The following is a 23,557-nucleotide window of genomic DNA, read 5'->3' on the forward strand; positions in this document are numbered from 1 at the left end:
ATTCAAATACACATATTATGAAACACTACTGACTGTTTCCAAATATAGACATACAATTGAGAATGGAAATGGGGAATGTGCCAAAGAGACAATAAACCGGTGAATGGCCAGAAAACAGCAGAAGGTCGCCAAAGGGTCTTCAAAACAGCGAGCAACGCAAATCCCACACCTAGCGGCGGATTTCAACTGGCACCAAACTAACCAACATAAACAAGTTGTTTACCAGTTAAGATAAAATCGACATCACCCTAAACTCCAAAACATATAAATGAACTAAATATAAAAAAACAAAAAAACAAGACTAACAAAGGCCAGAGGCTCCGGACTTGAGACAGGCGCAACATATGTACTACTGGGTATACATTAAAGCGCATACCAAATCATCGTACGATACTTATTGTCAACAGCTAGCTAGTAAAAATGTACCGAACACATGGGTGAGAAGAAAAAAAAGAAAACAACAACTATCTACCAAAGACCAAATGACGTAGATGTAGGCAATTATCTATATAATTTCTTATGGTTTTCTTTCATTTTAAGCGATTGGCATTCTGCACATTTTGTAAGAAACAAAATCTGAAGTTTAATTTCGTGTTTTTATATATTGTCATTTGCCTCGATCGTGTTCAGAAGTAAATATATCATGCAGATTCAAGACAAGAATATTGTTTCAATTATAAATCGAAGTAATGGGAAGAGTTTTGCAAAGTTTAATGGTCAAGCTAAAGGGAGATAAATGTGTACTGCCACTGTAATGGAAGGTTGCCTCACTTTCCCCCGGCCGCTTTCTACATGTATATTGGAACAGTAAACTTTATTATATTATACCAGTATATTTGCTTTGCAGCAGACAAAGAACTCGTTAAAGTTTCCTCTTGTGTGAAGAAAGCGTGAAATTCTCACTACAGGAGACAAAACAACTTAACACTTGCATTTCAAACGAACGTGGATGCGTCTCTATACATCCTACACAATCAAACTATGCAAGTACGTACCGCCTAAGCGAGGATTTTGTTGCAGGATGCTAGAAGCCCAGGTGACAAGTATTCTAAACACAGTCAAATATGCATATCAATTATTTAAAAAAACGTAATGACAAAGAATGATGCTTTGTGTGATCTAAGACAATTACATATAACAAAGACACAGCAATGAATGTGTTTTTAATTTGATAGATGCTTTTGTGTTCTGTTAAGTTGTTTCTTTTGAAATTGTAACACGATGATGACTACTGTACCCATATGCCAGACACAGCAATGAATGTGTTTTAATTTGATAGATTCTTTTGTGCTCTGTTAAATTGTTTCTTTTAAAATTGTAACACGACGATGACTGCTGTATCTATATTTTGATTATTTTACGTATTATGTCTGTTTAGTTCACGCATCATTTAAAATATCACGGAATTTGATGACACTGTCGTATAAAGTGAGACGTTTAGTGCTATAAACCAAGTTTAATCCACCATTTTCTACATTTGAAAATGCCTGTACCAAGCCAGGAATATGACTGTTGTTGTGTTTTGTCGTTTGATTATGCCATGATTATTGACTTTCCTATTTGATTTTCCTCTGAGTTCAGTATTTTTGTGATTTTACTTTTTATATATGATACCTGGTATCTTCATATAATAAAGTATCTGTCTAGCTAATCTACATTTTTCAAGATAATATAACACTCGTATAATGAAGTTGTACATGTACATGCATTGAAAAATATGCTGCTCATTTCGACGAAATTGATCTCATTCTGGTTTTGTAAGATTTCAACTATTGTCCGGACTGTACAATATGTATACCTTAGCACAAACTGATGCTATATAAATAGAAATCAATATACTGCCTTCTTTGTATAAAATAATGTCTTTATAGTAGTTAGGCATTGAACAAAAAGAATGACGAAATGTCTTTTGTTTAAAATGTTCTTAGCTGGAAAAATACATGGTCGCCACTTTTTAAATGTGAAAACACGCTAAATAATGTTTTAAACTATTTTTGTCATGTAAACGTTCTTCTTGTCATATAAAACAAATATCTTCTGTCAGAGATTTCATTTTGAAAAGTATTGTCCTTTTCAAACAAATGAATATAACTAGGTTTTTCAGGAAGCAAAGGTGTAAAGTGTCAAGTCAAATTTTAAAACCTAACTGACAGTCAGAAAGGAAACCACACATATAAATAAACATAACCAACTAATATAGCTTTATAATGTTTTTCAATGTAAAAATCCTTCATCCTTGTTTTAACGTTTATCTAACAACTACATAGTACAACTATTAATTTAAGACATTAAACAACTTTTAAAAGTAATAAGATATCCAATCTTAGCACAAATTTATAGCAGGACATGTAGGAAAATCTTTTTGTTCGGATCTTTAATTTCTGTTCTGCCTTTTTATTTTTCACTCTGTTCGGTCCTGCCTTTTTTTTTTTTAGTTTAATCTGACTTTTTTTTTTACCTAAATCGTCGTCCTGACTATTTTTTTTTTGCAAGTGTCTCATCCTGCCTTTTTTTTTACTCAAAACTCCTGTCCTGCCTATTTTTTTCAAATTTCATCCTAGCTCCCCCCCCCCCCCCCCATAAAAATCAAATGGTAGCTCCCTTATGAATACGGGCCCAGACTTAAAACTTATGTTCAAATACGCTTATTGAAAATCTAGATTTTTTTTCTGTCTGAAGATTTTGAATATTATAATTTCAGGCCAACCTTTCATTGCACTCATTCCAAAATGAAGCGTGCTACGCAGAGGATCAGAAACAAAGCACAGTTTAATATATCATCGAATATGTATGTCCTAAATTTAGCACCTCGCTGATTACTTGTTTTTGTTTCGTCCTAAAAATAGTTTGGTGTTAATTGCTGATGTCTGGTAGTCTGTGTTTCACTTATTTTTAACTTGTTAAAAGTCTGGAAATATACCCCTTTGTTTACCTATAAAAAGTGTTTATTTAATACCGTTTATTTAATGTGCATTTGTTAGATTGTTAACGTTAACTTGCAATGGCGGATCCAGAACTCTTTTCCTAATGGGGGGGGGGGGGGGCGCTGACTGACCTAAGGGGGGCCGTTCCAGTCATGCGTCAATGATTCCCTATATAATCAACCAAATTTTTCCCACAAAAGGGGGGGGGTGGACACCCAGCCCCCCTCCTGGATCCGCCTATGTTAAGGAATATGTTATGTTTTCTGGAAACAGATAAGCTGTATTTCTGGATTTCGCTGCTAGTAGGAAAACTACGTTTGCCAAAGCAAAGTCAACATATTTTAAGCTTTCTTTTCTTTAGAAATCAAATTTTTACTAGATTTATAGCGTAGAAGTCGGTTCTTTTGCATCTTTCCTCTGCCTTACTAGCAGTGGTATGATCAACGACTCTTTGATTCTACAATGTATGCTGTAAAATCAAAGGGGGCTCAATTCATTATAAGTATAAAAAGAAAATGAACGAATTTATACACAACATTTGTATATAAAATAACATGTCATAAGGAAAACATTCGATTTTTTTGGCAAAAAAAAAGGGTCGTCCCTCCCCCTGGATCCGCCACTTGTGCATCTGTTCTATTATGCGTCTAGTTACGTCTCAAGGTGGCCCTCATCAATATGACTAAAGATTGACCAGTGTCATAAATCGTATTTTATTTCTTGTAAGTTGTCACACCTTTTTTATTTATCGTTTTTGTGTAAGGTTAGGTAACGAAATTAAACGGCAAATAGATAACCAAAAACCCGTTGTTTGATGGTGGTTAGCTACCCGTACCTCATCCCCATTCCTTTCGGTGGAGGCAACCGCAACCGTTCACAAAAAATGTAGTAATTCCACTCGGTTCCATGTAAAATTCAATCTCTAGATGTCCCACATCAATATGACTAAAGATTAACCAGTGTCATAAATCATATTTTATTTCTTGTCACACCTTTTTTATTTATCGTTTTTGTGCAAGGTTAGGTAACGAAATAAAGAGCAAATAGATAACCAAAACCCGTTGGTTGATGGTGGGTAGCTACCCGTACCTCATCCCCATTCCTTTCAGTGGAGGCAACCGCAACCGTTCACAAAAAATGTAGTAATTCCACTCGGTTCCGTGAAAATTCATTCTCTAGATGTCCCTCATTGATATGAATTGAGATCCCTCCCCATCCCTACCAGTGCCGGCATCCGCAACCCTTTAGTCCCAATGAACTGCGTCATCTTAATTCCATGTTAAGTAACGTCTCTAGGTTTCCCTCATCAATATGACTCCAGATTGACCAGTGTAATAAATCGTATTTTATTTTTCTTGTCACACCTTTTTTATTTATCGTTTTGTGCAAGTTAACGTCAAGTAACGAAATTAAGAACAAATAGATATACCAAACATTCATCGTTGGATGGAGGATGGCTACCCATATCCCTCCCAAGCCCTATTAGCAGCAACAAACCCCTTCCCCGACCTCTCAATTCCAATATAGTGCCTCCGCTTATTTCCGTGTCTATATTTACGTCTCTAGGTGTCCCTCATCCATATGAGTCAAGATTGACCAGTGTAATAAATCGTATCTTATTTCTTGTCACACCTTTTTTATTTATCGTTTTGTGTATATACGTAAAGTGACGAAATAAAGAACAACTTAGTATAACAAGACATAAAATTCTGTATTCTAAACAATTACGCTTTTGACATACATACGTCCATTGATGCATTGCCATCTTACGGTTGTCATATGTTAGAGTGACAGGGCGGACTATTAAGATATATATTTTTTTGTCACTTGGAATTTTGTTTGTTTTGAAAAAGAGGCTTCAGTATTGCGGAAACAGGTACGAATTTTAAAATTGTATTTAGTTGTGTGTTGAAATAGTGTTTGTTTTGATATTGGCATCGGAATCGCGGAAAAAAGGTACGATTTTTTTTTATTTTATTCAATTGTGTTGGGATTTTGTTTGTTTTGAAAAAGAAGCATCGGCATTGCAGAAACAGGTACGAATTTAGATATCTTATTCAATTGTGTTGGAATTGTGTTTTTTCAAGGGTCATTCCTTAATTATTGTAGAATAATATACGCCAAATAGTACGAATTCCAATATTTTATTTTGTTTATATTTGTTACTGTATGCATAGCATTACATATATTAAGGACTGCAGCCAATTGTATATCACATATAAATGTACTCCTTTTTATTATTTTGTGTGCTATACGAGTGCGCTTAATTAGTGCAGTCACCACTATTTTAAAGCAGAAATCTAATTACATGCTTCTGAACATTTTTATTCGGTTGCAATGTAAGTTTTTCAATACCGTATATGTTGTTGATGAACAGTTTCCAATGATAAAAAAAGCCTGGGAAAATCTCAAAAATTTAAGAGTGAAACAAATAATAAAAAGTTTGAGAATATCTAGTGCATTAAGGTCAACACTACAACACAAGTATCGGTCAATGCATATCACGTTAGAAAAGAGTATGTCTTCAGATATTTGGAAACTGGCGAACGAAACTAACTTGTACAACTCTTTTACATGCGATGATATTCTTAATATAAGTATACTTTTTTATTTAAGTGTATGTTTTACTGTATTCTTAATAAAGCACTTTCTTATACTCATCTCACCAATGAATTAGCCAGTACAATTTTATCTTGTGGTTTGCAAATGTTTGTCAAAATCTCAGGAGGTCTTAGTATTAGAAACAATTTTCTACATTTGTCAGTAGACCAAACCTTTTCTCGATTGTTAGTGGTGGTACCAGGATTTTCAAAAAGGGTTCAGCAAGGACCGACAAAAATATAGAATACCCAACTGTCAAAAGTCACTCTGGAAATTCAGTTAGAAGCGCCCCCTTCAGCATTTTTTGGAACTATATATAGATATAGGAAGATGTGGTGTGAGTGCCAATGAGACAACTCTCCACGCAAATAACAATTTATAAAAGTAAACCATTATAAGTCAATGTACGGTCTTCAACACAGAGCATTGGCTCACACCGAACAACAAGCTATAAAGGCCCCTAAAATTACTAGTGTAAAACCATTCAAACGGGCAAACCAACGGTCTAATCTATATAAAAAAAAACGAGAAACGAGAAACACGTATAAATTACATAAACACGACTACTACTGTACATTAGATTCCTGACTTAGGACAGGTGGAAACATTTGCAGCGGGATTAAACGTTTTAATGGTACCAAACCTTCTCCCTTTTTCTGAAACAATAGCATAACATTACAACATAGAAAAACACACGATAAAATATCCATGGTTGTAGAAGACTAAGAAGTTGGGGGGAAAGATTCGAAATATGTTGTTTTATAGATATAATGAGATGTGGTATGAGTGCCAATGATCTGGGTTTTTTTTCTTCTTTTTTTTCTTTTTACTAAAATACAAAAATACCCAAAACTGAGACGATGTAATAAAGGCTGGCACGTTAATGACATTTATGACATTTGTCCATAAATGGTTGATAGATATGTTACAACTATTCTTGTCTCGTTTTTCACTTATCTGACACAAAACATCATAAATTTGTTTGGCTCGGACATTATTTTTACCACTTGTCAAATTAATACGTCATACCGGGGGACATCACATCCATGTTTTTATTTTATTTCTTAATTTTTCCTAAAAATGGAAACCACTCCCATTGTTAATGGTTTCCTTAATTCGTTCTAATTCTTTTCTTGTTTTGTTTCTTTCTAATCTCATTAAACTTCATATATGTGGAACTCCTTTAACTATTTTATTTTGTATGTATGTTTCTCTTTTCGAGTATCTTACGATTTGATGTTATTACATTGTACATACAATGTAGCATGTTTACGGATGACATGTGGGTGCAATTTCTTGAGTCAAAGTTGACAGTTCTTTTTTAATGCTGTCATTTCAAAATTGACAGTTACAAGGTCGGAGCTTACCTTTCAAGCATCCAATTTGGAAACTAAGAAAAGAGAAATTTCGAACAGAGAATGTCCCAAATAATATCTTGATTAGAAATGTAAATTAGGATATCGTCAACAGCTACAATTAAAATTGCCAATACATACCATTAAAGAGAACAACAGCATGAGATATTAAAGGAGATTTAATGTTGGAGCTTTGCACGTGTTATCTATGTGAAACATGATGTTTTATTTTTCATCCTATTGCCTGCTATCGGTACGACAACTATGGTCAAAATCTGCTATACAAGATTGCTAAAAAATTTCTTTAATAGCAACCAGGAATACTGGTCCTGTTGTGTCTGACGTATCAGGCATGTTCTTTGTTTCAGAAATTATCTAACTCTATAGACTATCAGATGGAATGTATGTAGAAAAAAGAAAGAAAAATTGCTTTATATGTTTAAGGTGGTACCTAACACTACAGGGAGATAACTCTGTAAAATCAGCTAAACGTTTTAATTACGTTGTGTTGTTAAGGGAATATTAAGCTTCTCAATGATCAAAATTATTGTTTGTCAAACTGCTATATTAACAGTGTAATTTTTCTGATAAAACGGTTGGTTTAAATTTTCTAAAACTTTTATAATTTTGTCAATTGGTCAAAGTAAATACTTTGTACAAATTTAAAGAAAATTAAACGAGCCAAATTAATTTTAGTCAAAGTGTTGGGTACCACCTTAAAATCGATCTATAAAGAAATTTGTTATAAAATGTTACTCATTATCATCTGAAATAAACTACCTTTAGAAGACAAAGTTCAATGATAATGACAAAAAAAGTTTATAAAAAACGGAAAAAGAGCTAGTTCTGTTTGGACTTAAAGAGAAAACTTTGACATAGTAAATGTCTTGTACTAACAAGTTTTTTTCTATAACTAATTATTTAATTATTGTCTCCATGGTATCCTTTCCCTCATTCCTCTTTTTGAATACACATTACGATTTTTTGCAACTTTTTATCCAAAAAAAAGATATCTTGAGCAAACAGGTTTATAAAATTAGATTTAACAATTCTTCCTCAGAATTTACATCATTAACAATTTAAAAAACACACACCAAAAGGCATGTTGTGGTCATGCTGTACATAGTCAGTATGTACCATCAAATGAAGAAGGTCTAAAAGTTACGTGTTGTTTTAAATGTCATTTCATGCCATCGTGCCTTAGGACAGTAAATGTCGTAGTGTTTTAACCTTGTAAGAGACAAAAACTACAGATAATTAATATTTAAAACATGCATTATCAACGCAAAGATATGTTACATAAGTAATTATATTAACTTTTACAACTTTATAATTTTCATTAATAAAACTTACCAAAAAAAAACAATGTAATTCCGACCTCAGAATTCCGTTATATTATGTTATTTGACTAGTATGTGTTGTTTAATTATTTGTAACAATTATTGAACAGCATTCTAGTGGTTAAATTATTTAAATCAGGAAATACCACAGGCATTCAAAACTTAGTACATGTATATTTTGACCTACTATGTGTTTTTTTAAAAACTATATCCAAATTTAGTCAGAATGAGATTAATTGCTACCTCTTGGTGTCATTCGTTTTTTTCTACATCTTTTTGTTGTTGTATTGCTGCTGTCTCATTGACTTTATCCTCTTAATCTTCGTGCGCGCGACACACATCAAAGTACTGTTCTTTGATGAGGTCGTTAATGTGTGCACTTATAAGGGATCTGAAAATATATATTTTCGAAATCAAATTACCAAAAATTTAAAAACAAACTAGTTTTTTTTTTAGTCAACTGATATTAATTTTATTTGAACATGTTCAGATAACAGAATTTATCCTGAAGAAAGTAAATTCACTAATATCAATAGACCAAGGTTGTCTCACTAAGACGCCATTATAATATTTTCTTCTTCGATAGAAAAGAAAGAATACAGAGTTTATACATCCGTGACACACAAATCAATACATACACAGCAAACCACAGACAACGCAAAGGAACAGTGCTTGTATTGCCAGGCATAGATTACCGCAGCCGTATTTGGCACAACTTTTTAGAACTTTGGGTCCTCATTGCTATTCAAATTTTTACTTGTTTGGCTTGATAACTATTTTGACCCGAGTGTAACTGATGAGTCTTATGTAGACGAAACGCGCGTCTGGCTTATCAAATTATAAGCCTGTTACATTTGATATTATTGCGGTTATTCATCTCAAAGTCTTATTGACAACATGGAACAAAACCTCTCATTCATCTGCCTAGCACCGGTTACGTTTATGTGGCTTAGTTTAAAAAAAAAGGGGGGGATGAAGGAGAAAATACAAAGAGGGGTATCACAAACTATATGATAAAAAAAGACGACTTGGCCAAAAGAAAAAATACGACCAGACACATACAAACACAGTTCACAAACACTTAACAGAAATATAAATGTTTAGCAAAACTATCTTTAAAAAATAATGCAAGTGAAACCAGGTCTTCCGAAAGTGAAAGTAATTCCAGCTTCGCTTGTGGCACCCGTCAGAAATTAAATCAAATTTAAATAAACATAAACTACTGGATAATCATAAGTATCATGCATGTTATATGTTACATTACTTGAACTGTTTAAAGTTTAGTATGTTGACCCGTATAAACTTTTATCCAATATTAAGGTGAACATCAAATTTGGACGTACGTACTAATCGAGGATAATAAACCTTATCAGGTCAAGCAAGATTTTTTTTTTATCTCATTGGAGAAAGAAAAATGTTAATTTTAAAAGAAAAGGTTTAAGGAATAAAACTTGCAAGGTGTTACAATGGGTAAGTTAGTTGTATATCTCAAAGTTAAATTGATGAAATTAGAATTTGTTTTGCAGACTAAACACATTTTTATAAAACTCGTATACATAGTGTCGAACTTTTTTTTTATTTAAAAAGGGTGGTTATGATTTAAAAAGATGTCTGTTCAAATTCGGGAGCCTAGTTCAGTAATTGTCGAAGGTTCATGTTTGTCATATTTTATTTTTTTGTAAATTGGTTTGACAAATTGTAAAAAAAATATGCACAATAGGCTGTTAGTTTTCAATTCATTTATTTCATATTTTCCCTGCATTTTATAGGCGACTATAAGATATGTTTTCTTTATTGTTGAAGGGCGTACGGTTTCCTATAATTGCTTACATCCACTTCATTTGAACTTTTGTGGATAGTTGTCTATTAATTTTGCTATCATACCAAAATTTCTTAGTTTTATATTAATCAGAAATTAATTTAGAAAATCATCGATAAATACTTGCGTCCAAATACTTCCAATGGTAGGGAGATAACTCTGTAAAGTCAGCTAAACGTTTTAATTACGTTGTGTTGTTAAGGGAATATTAAGCTTCTTTATGATCAAAATTAGTGTTTATTAAACTGCTATATAACCTGTGTAATTTTTCTGACAAAACGGTTGGTTCAAAATTTTTGAAATTTTTATATTTTTGTTAAAGGGTCAAAGTAAATACTTTGTCAAATTTTTATGAAAATTAAACGAGCCAAATTAATTTTAGTGAAAGTGTTGGTTGGGTACCACCTTAAAGACACCATGATAAATGATGTCCGAGAAACCACACTAGATCATTAGTTCGAAATTGTTTAATATTGATTAAGAGAAACTTGAAAGGACTAAGTTCGACATTTATTGTACATAAAAGAAGAAAACTAACTAAGTCAGACGGAAAGCTGAAAAGAATTCTAGATAAATACAAGTTGGAGTATTTTCCCACAGAGGTGAATTTCGTTTCGTTTGCTTACATAGTTTCTTTTACAAAATAAAAATTCTCCAGAATTTGCGTAATAGGTTTCTATGTATTTCAAAACTAATGGCGCAGACATATTATTGGCGCAATAAGGTGTGGTCATAAAGGACGCACAAGACTATGACAAAATTAAACCAGTGCGCTTTATCTTTTGTATGCGTTGACATTATAATAACAGCATAATTATGTTTAACAAACAACAATATGCCTCGAGGTATATTTTCATTGTACAGGTCATACACTTATGTTTTTGAAAAAAAATTCAAGCATTCATTGTATATGTATACTATGTTTTTAGTGATTGACGGTCGGTGATATACTATAAATAATGTCAATACCCCCAAAAACATTAAATTATAACGTCACACAGAAATTCGGTGGATTTTTAATTTTTCCACAATGAGGTCTTCAAAAGGTTGACATTTGACCAATACTTGTTAACTAATTCGTCCAATCCGTGTTTGAGTGACAAGGTAGCAAGTGACCGATTTTTGTTATCAAATTGGTTCAAACCGATTAAGATTTGGTATTGACCGACACAAGTTAACATATTGATCCAGTCCGTTATAGATTGACAAGTGACCAATTATACTTGTTAACAATTGGTTTTACATAAGTAAATTTAAAATATTTTTCTATTACTTTGATGTTTAAAATAAAATTTCAACGAATTATGAAAGATTACCATTTCTGTCAAAACAATGTTCCAAATTAGAGGACACATGAAAGACTCCTATCGAGCAACAAATAGTTGTTTCCTCAATACGTTCCATCAGAGACATATACTATTATATATTACACATATGTCTCTATTAGTTAATATACATTAAAAGATACCTATCTTACTAAAATGACTAAAATTAAAACATACTGTGGTTGTACAATTTAAAAATAACATATGATGATGACTTCTAGTTTTATATTGTTTTCGTCTGTTTATGTCAAAAACGAATACCCATACATGGCATATGATGTTAAAGTCTGGATATGGACTACGGAATAGGGAATACTATTTGCAAAACGTGCAGAGTATAGGGTGACCAAAATAAAGAATCGAGGAAAATGGGAAACAAATGAAGAAGAGAGAATAAAAGTTCCCTGAAATATAAAGACAGGTCAAAATGAATAAAGAATAGAGAAAAATGATTAAAAAAAAAAGTTATAGAATAAATAAATAAATAAATGAAGGAATCCCTATCCAGTTCCTCATGTGTAATTTCTCATACTCATAAATATATACAGTGAAACCTGATTAAACCGAACCCTGAATAAAACGGAAACCTGTCTAATCCAAACTTGTTCTGAAGACCAATCATACCACATTTTAAGCATTGTGAACCTGATGAAACCGAAAACCTGCCAAGATCGAACAAAATCTGAAGTCCCGAAAGGCTTCGGTTTAGTCAGGTTTTACTGTATATGCAAATACAGCGTATGACTTAAATATGATCTATATCCATTTATTTGTTTTTCAGAACTAATTGCAATAAAAATGAATGGAAAATCTGAAATACGTCAACGTGACATCAACCATGGGGCCGGAAACGGAAACGGAAAGATTCCAAACGGACATAAAGATGAAGATGTAGATACCAAAAAAGACCAAGAATCAAAGAAAACACCGAGTAGAATAGATCAGATACAAGATACTTGTACCACATGTTGTATACCTTGTCTTACAAGTCATAACCCCCTTCCGGAGTATCCATCACGAATACAGCGGCTCGGGTATGCCTTCATGTTGCCTCTTCACGGAAACGTGGCCACCTACCTCCAGTTTACTGTCGTCTGCGTCCAGTTGTGGATTATTATATATTCGTTAACTCACGGACAAGCACTTCCGGGAGGAAATTTGTTTTGTTTACTGATACTGTTTATTGGTTGTGCTATTGGAGGCTATCTGATTTCTCTTATTCGACTACCTCCCTTATTAGGTGAGATAATTTAAAAAAAAAAGAGAATTTTTCATATAAATATTATTTATATTCATTTATTTCATTTAAATTATTTCACACTGATAAAATTTTGTATTTGATATACTTATAAAAATGGCATATTGTGTATAAATTAAACAAAAATGATAAATGTCAGAGAAACAAACATGGTAACATGTTATTGGTACATAAACATAACAAGAACTATCTTTAAAAAGATATCCAACGTATTTAAATTTGAGTATATGGTTAAAACTATCTTCCGATTATATTTAAATAAGTGATTTACCATTTAAATAACGTTTTCTCTGTTTGTGTTCAGTATTCTCGGTCCTCGTATCTTTCTGTTTACATTCACCAAAACCCCGCGGAAATCTCACATGCGTAGGTGCGTTCTAAAAGTCATGTACGTTCGTACAACAAAGTTTACATTAAAAACTATATAATTGTCCCGAATAAACAGCTGTCATGGATGCAAAGAGTTATTGGAGAAACAATTATTTTAATAAAAATATAAATCTTTGGAAGATCTAGTTCAAATATTTATAGTTTTTCACTTGCTTTCCATCACGATATAATTAACGAGACGTTTTTTCAAACACAACCAAATCACCCACCATGACAGCATTTTGTCCAATCACAGAAAGGATTTTCGAGCATGCGTATTCTGTTGCCAGAGTTAAGCGTCCTTAAGTTCAAAGGGCACAGACCGAAATTATACCGACTACGTCGGAAAAAGGTACTTTTAAAAATGAAACTAGACAATCAAAGACGAAATATGATGTACAGAGTATCTAAAGAAATATTTGCCCGAACCAGTTAAAGGAGTAATGGTTGTTGCGCTTTACACTTCAGCACAGAAGAAAATCAATGTCAACACCAAATAAAATGTATCAAAAAAGTATATTAAGCAAATTGTTTGTGGAAGAAAACACTATATCCTTCATTCATCGTATATACTTGTTACTTCGCATCACGGTGCGGAGCTATTAGTTTCAGTCGAAATACACGCCATCTTGAATAAATTACTTGTCACGTATAGATTCTAATTGGTTGCATTATAATGAGGCTGAGATACAGCAACAGCTATTGGCTTAAATGAGATAAATAATTACAGACTTTTCTCGTCCAGGATAAGACATCAAATGCCGGATAATTAACCATGTGTATTTCAGTTTCGATCAACTGTCATTAACTCGTATTATTATGCATACATTTCACAGATGAATTCAATATTGAAATATCAATTATTAATACGTGTTTAATTGCTTTGTTACTCTGCAATTTGCACGATTTGCTTTGCTAAACAATGTACCTATACAATGTTTACAAACATACTTTATCTGTATTTTATAACTTCTGACAATATAGGCACACCTCCAGAAAGGCACAACTTAAGAGTCGTGTCTAAATTTCTAAATTTCTAATTGTTTTAATTTTCAACAAGAATTTTTTTAATTTTTTTTAAAAGCATGGGTGTATAACGCACACTCTTAAAGTACATCCATTTTATATCAATCAATATCTAAATATACCCCATTTCCAATACTAATTTAACAACCACATGCACACATATAACCTTAAATTAGTGTAGAGCGAAGCAGTCCATAGCTTTTTAGAAAGCTAAAACTTGTAGTACTTATAGTTATGCTGATAATGAGTTTATTGTATTGTATATACAGGGATGTTGATTGTTGGAGTATTACTTAGAAATATACCTGGTGTCAACACAGTTGGTGAAAGTATTGAGTCTAAATGGTCAGGTGCACTCAGGCAAGTTTTAATTAATAAAAAGGGTATTGGCGGTATGAATTGACATTTATTTTTATTGATACATGAACATTTATTTGTACGTGTTCATATAAACATGCTTCTTTAAAATTCGTGTACTCGTAACATTATATTTTGAAGGACAATTACTTGTATATATTTACACCATCTATTTACAGTTATTTTAGGGTTTAGTGCTTTCCTGGTTTTTATTGTATGTGTTTTTGTGTATGCATATTTGCCTTGATTTACGCCAACAATGAGCTTGTCTAATTACTTACATAATTAAAAAAAAATATTTCAATAGCATCGTTTTCATTCGTAAGTCCTAACGTATTTTTAATGTTTTACTTATATCTTTGCAGGAAAATAGCCCTAACTGTCATACTAACCAGGGCAGGACTTGGTTTGGATATTGTGAAGTTACGGAAGTTATCATGGGCTGTTCTACGATTGGCATTATTACCTTGTACTTGTGAGATTATAACAGTGGGCGTAGCATCACACTTTATACTCGGGTTTCCATGGATATGGAGTCTCATGTTAGGGTAAGTCAAAATGAATAGATTTGTTTCGCATCATACTCCGGCTCTGTAGCAGAAAAATAAAGCTACCACTGTTTTGGATTTGTATTCGAATATCTAGAAGTATTTCTATGGTAACTTCATTTCAACTTATGATGGTTTAAATGAGGTTTACACAATAGAATAGAGAAAAGTATTCAAAATAGAGAATAGCAGGCAGATCGAAGAATAATGGTAGGAACAAGAAAAGAATAGAAAAATAAGCATAGACAACAATGTTAATGGGATGTTGTAATATGAATAATTGACACAAAAAAAAAGAAGGAATATAGAAAAATCGCCTGTAAATTAAAAAAATATGAATTAAAGCAAAACTCCTACATAAAAATCCTTATTTATACTTTTGGAATGTTCCCTAATATGTCATCTTACTATCCTAAAGTGTAAACTCATTTCTAAAACAGGTAAAACCCGTCAATGTTACGTTTAACGGTTTATTTAATAGTCTACTGTTCTACCACCAAGGCAATACAAGTACTGCTCGAATGATATATTTATTTCGTACCTTGTCTTTAATGATAAAAAAAAGATTCAATAAAATATTTTGTATTTCAATTAAAGATGCATTCTGGGAGCTTTGTCACCGGCCGTAACAGTACCCTCCCTCGTGAATTTACAAGATCGTCAGTACGGAGTGGAAAAGGGAATTCCAACAATGTTATTGGCTGCTGGAGGACTTGACAATGTTTTGTGTGTCACGGGATTTTCTGTCTTCATGGGAATCATATTTTCTGAAGGTATGAACTACATCTGTCAAAGTAATAAGTTTATGATTATTAGAATGTATATAACCAGTGATGTTTTTTTTTTCATTCTAAATCGTTGGAAACATTTAAGATCATTAAATGCTATGCATATGTAAAAGTAAACACGTTTCGTATAGGTCTGGCAAAGGTTATATGTAAAGCAAATAAAAGTTTGCAAAACCAGATACAGTGACAGTTCATTTAGATTCTTTTCTAGCTATGGTTGAACTGTAGTCTGTTTTGGGGATACTAAAGGAAAGACAGCATTTCGACTATTCGCTTGCGACGTCCGTCTTCTCGACAGCCGAATTTATAAGGTTTTGAACGAATGCGAATGTAATTTTTTCAAATCCGATACTGTCATATGCAACAAGAGCCGACAGAACATTCCAACAATCATATTAAGAAGTAGCTAGACTAGTCGGATGTCTTTCTTGATCATACGTAGTAGAAATAAAGGAGACAAGGGGTATACATTTATAAGATAGCAACCCAACAACTTAAATTTATAACCAAAAGATATCTAGGTGAAAACACATTCTAAAACGATAAAACATGTATTTCTTCTTTTTTGTCTCCTAGGTGATCTAGCTGTGACTATTGTGAAGGGTCCTTTAGGGGTATTTGTAGGCATAGTCTATGGATTTGTAGCAGGGATATTTCTATGGTACATTCCTTCAAAAGACAGCGTAAGTAATGATTACTAGTATTCAAGATGCATGTTAAGCTATAGAAATATAACACGTTACATGTGTGCTTGACAGTGGCACACATTGTTTCGCGGAACATGGCCAATTGCAGGATACCAACCCCAAAAATAATTTCTTCAGGAAAGTCACAAACAAACAGATCGTCAACGATAATACAACAATACTGTATTTCAGAAGTTTAGGAGTGCTTTTATCATTGCGATTGCTGAACTACGAAGCTATTTCTGAAAATGCTGCCGACAAAAACGTATCAGAATTACAAATGCAAATTTTGCGAAACCTATACCACCACAATAGTACAATCATCGCATGCATGCATTCGTTTCTGAGTTTACATTAGATAGGACAATAAGAAGTTACGGTTTATACGTAGTCAACAGATGAAATGGGGTCATGTTTATTTGATGCACTTATTGTTATCTAAACATACGTACTAGAGTTACGGTTAATACGTAGTCGAAAGATGAAGAGGGGTCATGTTTATTTGTATGTACTTATTAATATCTGAAAATACTAGACAAAACTAAATTTGTAAGAATCACAAAACTAGATTCAACTGGATACCAGTAAAATTTCTGTATCAATTTATCTTTGTAATGTTTACAAACATGTTTGATTAAAAGTTCTAATCAGCATTTTATATTTGTAGGCAAATAAAGTGTTTTATCGTTCTTTGTTATTATTTGGATTCGGGATGATAGCCATATTTGGTAGTTCAGAAATTGGACTATCAGGAGCTGGTCCCCTTGGGTGTCTTACAACTGCAACTGTTGCAGGCTACAAATGGCGCCTACGACGTAAACCAGGTGAACAGGTAAAACAACTACCATGGTGCGAGGGTGTGAATGACAGGAGTCTTAAATTATTGTTGCAAACTTTCTCCATTCCGTTCTCTATTTATTTTGCCCATTATTCTCTTCTTTTTTAAATATAGCTTTCTATTATTCTCTTTTTTTATATTTTGACCTATTTTTTTCGAAAAAATTTAGAAGTAAACATTTTCTTTAAATTTTTGGTCCATTAATTACTTTTCTGGTATTTGTTAATGGCCGAATACTATTGGGACCTCCTTCCCAAACTACCTAACGGATACAAAACAACATGACTAGTCACTTTCTTAGAAGATAAAAATGTTACAAAATAGGTTCACACATGTGTACCGTGTTACAATGTATTAACCTATATTTCAATAAAATTTCAACAACTTCAACACGTAAAGTAATTTGTCCTTTTTATAGCGGCAATTTTTTTAAATGTAGAATATTTATTTACATTTTCTAACATTTAGGACGAAGTATCCAGTGTGATGGCTTTGGTGTGGTTGATTGCTCAACATTTTCTGTTCGGATTGATTGGTGCAGCAGTTGATATTGGGAAAATACAGTCAAGTACTGCTGGTGGGTACTAATATGACATGATCAGTCAATACTATTGTAAACTTGAATGCTCTAATTGACCATCTATGTCGGCTTTTGAATGTCTTGGAATTTTATATTTATTATATTTCCAAAAATAGACGGAATCGTGTTTGTTGTATTTAAGACAACACACTTATTTGTTTTCATTTGTTCAATCTTTTGTTGCCTTTTGCCTTCACATCATTTCTCGACAGTTTCTCGCTGTTCGTCAAAATGGAGGGAAAATGCATTTAACGTAATGAAGCAGTACATTGAATGAAAACAAATCGAATAAAACAGCATATTGTTTGTATAGCAACAAGAGCCCATATGTGCCATTTAACTCGCATGAATTATCCAACCTTCTATGAAGATCATCTCAATTACAAAAAAAAATCCTTCGTGTCGGGTTATCCCCTTTGTGTGAGGCCCCTCATGGGGGGGGGGGGGTCCTAGTAATCACATAATCACCATTTTTTTGCCAATATAATCACATAATCATTAAATATTTGCTTATCTTTAGTTATCAAATAATCATAAACTAAAAATACAGTCCTAGGTAATCAAATAATCATGAAATATTTGGCTTAATAATCAAATAATCATTAAAAAAACGGCCAAGTAATCACATAATCAAAAATCCCATGAGGGCCCTCTTGTGTCCCTTTGCAGTCATGTATATTCATTTCTAATGTCAGTTTAAAGGACATCTCTTTTATAATATATATTTTCCCTGTTACAAAAGATGACCTTTATAAACAGGTTTAGTAAGATGTGGTATGAGTGCCAATGAGACAACTCTCCATCCAAGTCACAATGTGTAAAAAGTAAACCATTATAGGTCAAAGTATAACCTTCAGCACGGAGCCTGGGGTCACACCGAACAGCACGCTACAAAGGACACACACAATGACAAGCGTAAAACCATCATCACTTATGAACCACATCAATAAACGGATATCATTGAAGATCAGGTTTCTGACTAAGGACACTCAGATGCAAACAAATGCATAACTGTATTCGTTATCCTAGTGTTGATATTTCATTAAACTGTTGTTTTTATCTTTACAGGTTTAGGAATCCTTACACTAGCTATTGGTCTAGTGGTGAGAAGTGGTGTAGATTTTACAGTTACTCTACGTACTGGATTTAATATAAAAGAAAGAATTTTTATTACTCTTACCTGGTTGTCCAAAGCTACTGTGCAGGTAATATCATAAATAAATAAAGGCAACAAGAGTATACTGCTGTTCAAAAGACATTTAACTATTTAGAGAAATCAAACCGGGTTACATCAACTATAATAGGAAAATAAAGAAACAAAAGAAACACCGAATTACAACTACAATAAACGTCAACACACATAGGAATGAACTTTTTTAAACCACTGTTTGACACTGAATGTTAAGCAAAGAACAAGCAGTCAATTCCTTTTCCTGTAAACCACATTGAAACAAATGACTTACATACACATCTTGTAGACAAATAGTGGTCCGTATTTTACTTTGAAATGTAGTTTATATTATGAAATTTACAAACAAACAAGATATTGTTTCGGGGATAACGACAATTTTCCATAGACGTAGAAAAATAAAAGATTTTACATGAAAAAAAATCTTTGAAGATAGGTCTATTTAAATAGACCTATACATGTTGTCTTTTATTTCTGTCTCTAACAACGACTTCACAGTCGTAACCGATTCGAAATGAGTACTTTCTTTTTTTCGCGTTTTGTTCGTCACTTTTATTTAATAAGTTTTGTTGACAGTGTTAAAAGTAACAAGTTATAACGTGATCGGTTGGATAATATACGAAAAGGAGACTTGTACAACTAAAATAAGATGAATCAGAAGAAGAAGAAAAAACGCATCATTGATACCTGAACTTATATTGTGATGTTTGCAAATGCATTACGCACCTGCCTCACTTTTAATTTAAAAAATGTTTTCAATCTCATAAAATGGCCTATGGTATATTTGTTAGGACAATAACAATCAAAACTAAGGAGTTAACAAGGACTCACAAAACCAAAAGACATTTACATCAACAGTTATGAATAATAAATAGACTAAAACCGGGAGTGAAATTAGGTGTTCCGAAAGGATAAGCATTTCCACCGTATACGGCACCCGTCGTGTTGTTCCTTTGTTCAGTTCGGTCATGATGGAAGACTTTTATGACAAGGAAGAATATCGGATATGATTTCTGACACACTTTTGTTATAATGGCCAATCAGCTCATGGTGGCGACCGTAAAATTTCTTGAGTGATGACCATAGTTTTATTGATTCATAGTCCTGTCTAAGCAACTTTTGAGAAAGCAGTATTCCTCGTTCAAAATCAACGTACTTTGAGCTAGCTGTAGAGTAACGTATCAATTAAAATACGTATACTCCGATCCATATGCTGGTACCGCTAGGATGATGCTACACAGAAATGGAAACTTGACTATAGGAAAATCAAAATCATCGCGTTTGTCATAAATTTTGGTATTTAACCAACCATCAATAGTCATTTCGAGAAAAAATCTAAATATGAAGCAAATTCATCTGTGTCGGTAGTATCTTTAATTTCAAGTTCACTTAAGATAGAATGGAGGAACGTGTAAAGTTGTGCAACGTTAGAATAAAATTTCATTGTTTGTTTTTTTTAGGCTGCTATTGGAGGACTTGCATTAGATAAAGTAAGAGAAATGTCAAATCCGGACCAAGAAATGTTGAATTATGCCACAGATATTTTAACGTTGTCAGTCCTTGCAATTATAATATGTGCACCAATAGGAGCAACCCTTATGGCAGTTTTAGGTCCAAAATTTCTACAAAAAGGTAATCTATTAAATTATAAAAGAGGGAAGAAAGATACCAGAGGGACAGTCAAACTCATAAATCGAAAATAAACTGACAACGCTATGGCTACAAATGAAAAAGACAAGAAACAAAATCTGATCTGAAAATGGCTGATTACGATTTTTGTATCTTTTGAATTTCTTGAATTAAGCATTTCCATTTGTAAATATGATGTAGAAAAGTTAATAATACAAAAATACCTTTCTTCCCTGTTTTAATTTAACGGTGAAGATCCGGGGTTTGTTTATCGTGCTGTTTTTATCTAGAATAATGCTTTGTATATTGAAAACTTATCATGCAAATTATTCTTGCTTTAATATTTCATAATTTGCATAATTTGTTAGTTCGTGTTGTTGAACAATCAAAATATGTTCAACATTGAAACCCCAATTATTGAAATACATTTCTTTCGTAGGATACTCAGAGGAAGAAGTCATCGAAGTTTGCACAACAAGCCCGGATGTTAATAATAAACATATTCAGATGATCGATATGACAAAGATGAAGGATGAACCAATTGAGTTAAATGGAAAGCCTGAAATGACCGAGATAATTATAGAACCACTTGAGAACACGAATCTAGAGATTACAAAACAATCACATGATGCCAAGGATACAACGACAGACATCGAACCTCAAAAACCATCTTATGATGTCATCGACACAACGACAGAAGCTGAATCTCAAAAGCCATCACTTGATGCCAAAGATACAAAGACAGAAGCCGAATCTAAAAAAGGCTCGGATGTAATTGAAGTTCCTGTTCATAATGAAGAAAAATTAAGTCTAGTTAATGATAAAAATATAACTTTAGAATCAGGTATGTATTACTAAGCAAATCTTTATTAATTACATGTTAGCTTACTGTAGGAAGAAAACTATGCTAGTGAGAAAATGGTCATAACAGCACTTTTTTGAACAAATAGAAAATTGATAATGCTTTATACAAATGTTTATAAAGAAATATAGGGTATTGCATTTGAAATTATCTCCATATTAGTCCAAAATTGTATTTTTCAATTTGATTTTCTATTTATTCTTATGCGTTTAGTATCATGTCAATACATTTTGTCTGCGTTCTTTTGGCAAACGTTAGAATAGTTGAAGAGTGTGTCTTGTATATTTATATGAAATCAGGAGATACAAATAGGGAAATCAAAGCTCATAAGACCAGGATAAAAACCGACAATATCATTGCAAAAAAGAACATAAAAAAGTATACGAACACTTTAAACAAAAATTTAAAAAAATGAGCAAAAGTTTTGATGTTCTTAGATTCTACAGAATGGTTTTTAGATGCTGATCGTCATGTGGCATTCGTCGTGTTACTTCTATTATATCAAATGATTTCGCAATAAACCTGTAATTTACTCTTATCTTACCCTTAATTGTCACAGAATTATTAAACCATTGGTCAAACCCTAAAACTGTTTGCTTGTTTTGTTTTGCAGATGACTTTGACGATACGATAGACATAAATCATCCAGATTATCCAGAAGTCTACAAATCTCATTTGAAAGTGACTCTGTCAGATTCTAAAATAAAAGAAACTGTTTCAATAGTTCAAGTTGAAAACCCAAAAGTAAAAGACAGTGATTCAATTGTTGAAGCTGAAGACCAAAAAGTAACAGACACTGAATTAATAGTGCAAGCTGCATACCTAAAAGTAAAAGACACTGAATCAATAGTGCAAGATGAAGACCTAAAAATAAAAGACACTGAATCAATTGTTCCAGCTGAAGACCCGAAAGAAAAAGATACTGATTCAATAGTTCAAGATGAAGAACTGAAAGTAAAAGACACGGAACTAATTGTTCAAGCTGAAGACACATCAAACAAAAATGAACACAAAGGATTAGATAACCCAGGCTTTCAAAATACAGACAGTGGAGACAAATCTCTGGACAAGAACATGGATGAAAAAACAATACAAACTTGAAGATGAGATGGCTTGCTATCATTGGCTAACAAAGATAAACACAGAAGGATGTTTGCCCCGCTCCGGACGTCGTGCGCGAACATGATTATCCTAGGTGTAGTATCAGGTGTGTGTGTGTACTGTAAAGGATTAATATGACCAGATTGACATTCAAAGTCAGTTGTGTATGCAATTTGTACTATACTGAAGTCTTTTTTCTGTTAATTGTTATTGTATTGTTTTTACATCATTAATAATAAAACATTTTGTGTATTCATTATTTTGCTGATATATGCGCTTTCTATTATATCTGAGATCTGAGACGAATTCAAGAGTAACTTATACATGTTATATTTTATGAGAAAAGCAGTCAAAAAGGCAAATGAGGTATGACATTTCAATTCACCTGCATTGTCTTGAAATACCCTTTAAATACAGGAATTTGATTTTTTTTAAAAGGGCGATGAGGAAATACATGTAACAAGTCACCGACCAACTGATTTTGTGGCTAGTAAGTTATATTAGGTGGTAAATAGCTTTTTAATGATCTAAATTTGAAAATATAACCAATCAAAAATTAAAAATCTGTTCGACTAGTGGTGTACATGATTCACTCGACGTGTAATTTAAGCCTTTGTCAAATATTACTGAAACAATCATAATTTTTTTTTAAATCAAAGGACTGTTTTACTAAATACATGATTGCAATCCTGATGTCTATGGTGAGTGTTTTTACCGATATCTGAATGTCTATGATTGCAACAAACATTTCTCATGAAAGTTGAGACAGAGACCCATCGTATACATCGCCCAATTGATAGTGAAGACTGAAGAACTTGTGAAATATATATTTCAGTCGATTTTCCTCATAATGCTGATTGCAAGATTTAATTTTTTATGCAGCACAATAAATTGTCAATATTTCAATAAAATGTCAAGTCCTAACGTTTCAAATATTTAACCCAATACGGTAACCATACGTT

General features: G+C 32.7%; 1 protein-coding gene across 2 annotated transcripts; it reads left to right on the forward strand.

Moving 5' to 3' along the window:
• Nucleotides 1-4,590: 4,590 nt before the first annotated feature.
• Nucleotides 4,591-22,852, forward strand: LOC134694699 (sodium/hydrogen exchanger 9B2-like). Of its 2 annotated transcripts, none has more exons than XM_063555743.1 (12): nt 4,591-4,960; nt 12,146-12,604; nt 14,287-14,377; nt 14,740-14,922; nt 15,520-15,695; nt 16,287-16,393; nt 17,064-17,228; nt 17,703-17,811; nt 18,883-19,019; nt 20,464-20,635; nt 21,072-21,476; nt 22,108-22,852. In XM_063555743.1, the coding sequence occupies exons 2-12, from the start codon at nt 12,163-12,165 to the stop codon at nt 22,593-22,595; spliced, it is 2,475 nt and encodes an 824-aa protein (XP_063411813.1). In that variant the 5' UTR covers nt 4,591-4,960; nt 12,146-12,162; the 3' UTR covers nt 22,596-22,852. The 2 variants fall into 2 exon arrangements, with proteins under 2 accessions (XP_063411813.1, XP_063411812.1); XM_063555742.1 differs by having other exon boundaries at nt 4,591-4,800.
• The last annotated feature ends 705 nt before the right edge of the window (nt 22,853-23,557 follow it).

The sequence above is a fragment of the Mytilus trossulus genome, chromosome 13 (genome assembly GCF_036588685.1).
Source record: "Mytilus trossulus isolate FHL-02 chromosome 13, PNRI_Mtr1.1.1.hap1, whole genome shotgun sequence".
Lineage (NCBI taxonomy): Eukaryota > Metazoa > Mollusca > Bivalvia > Mytilida > Mytilidae > Mytilus > Mytilus trossulus.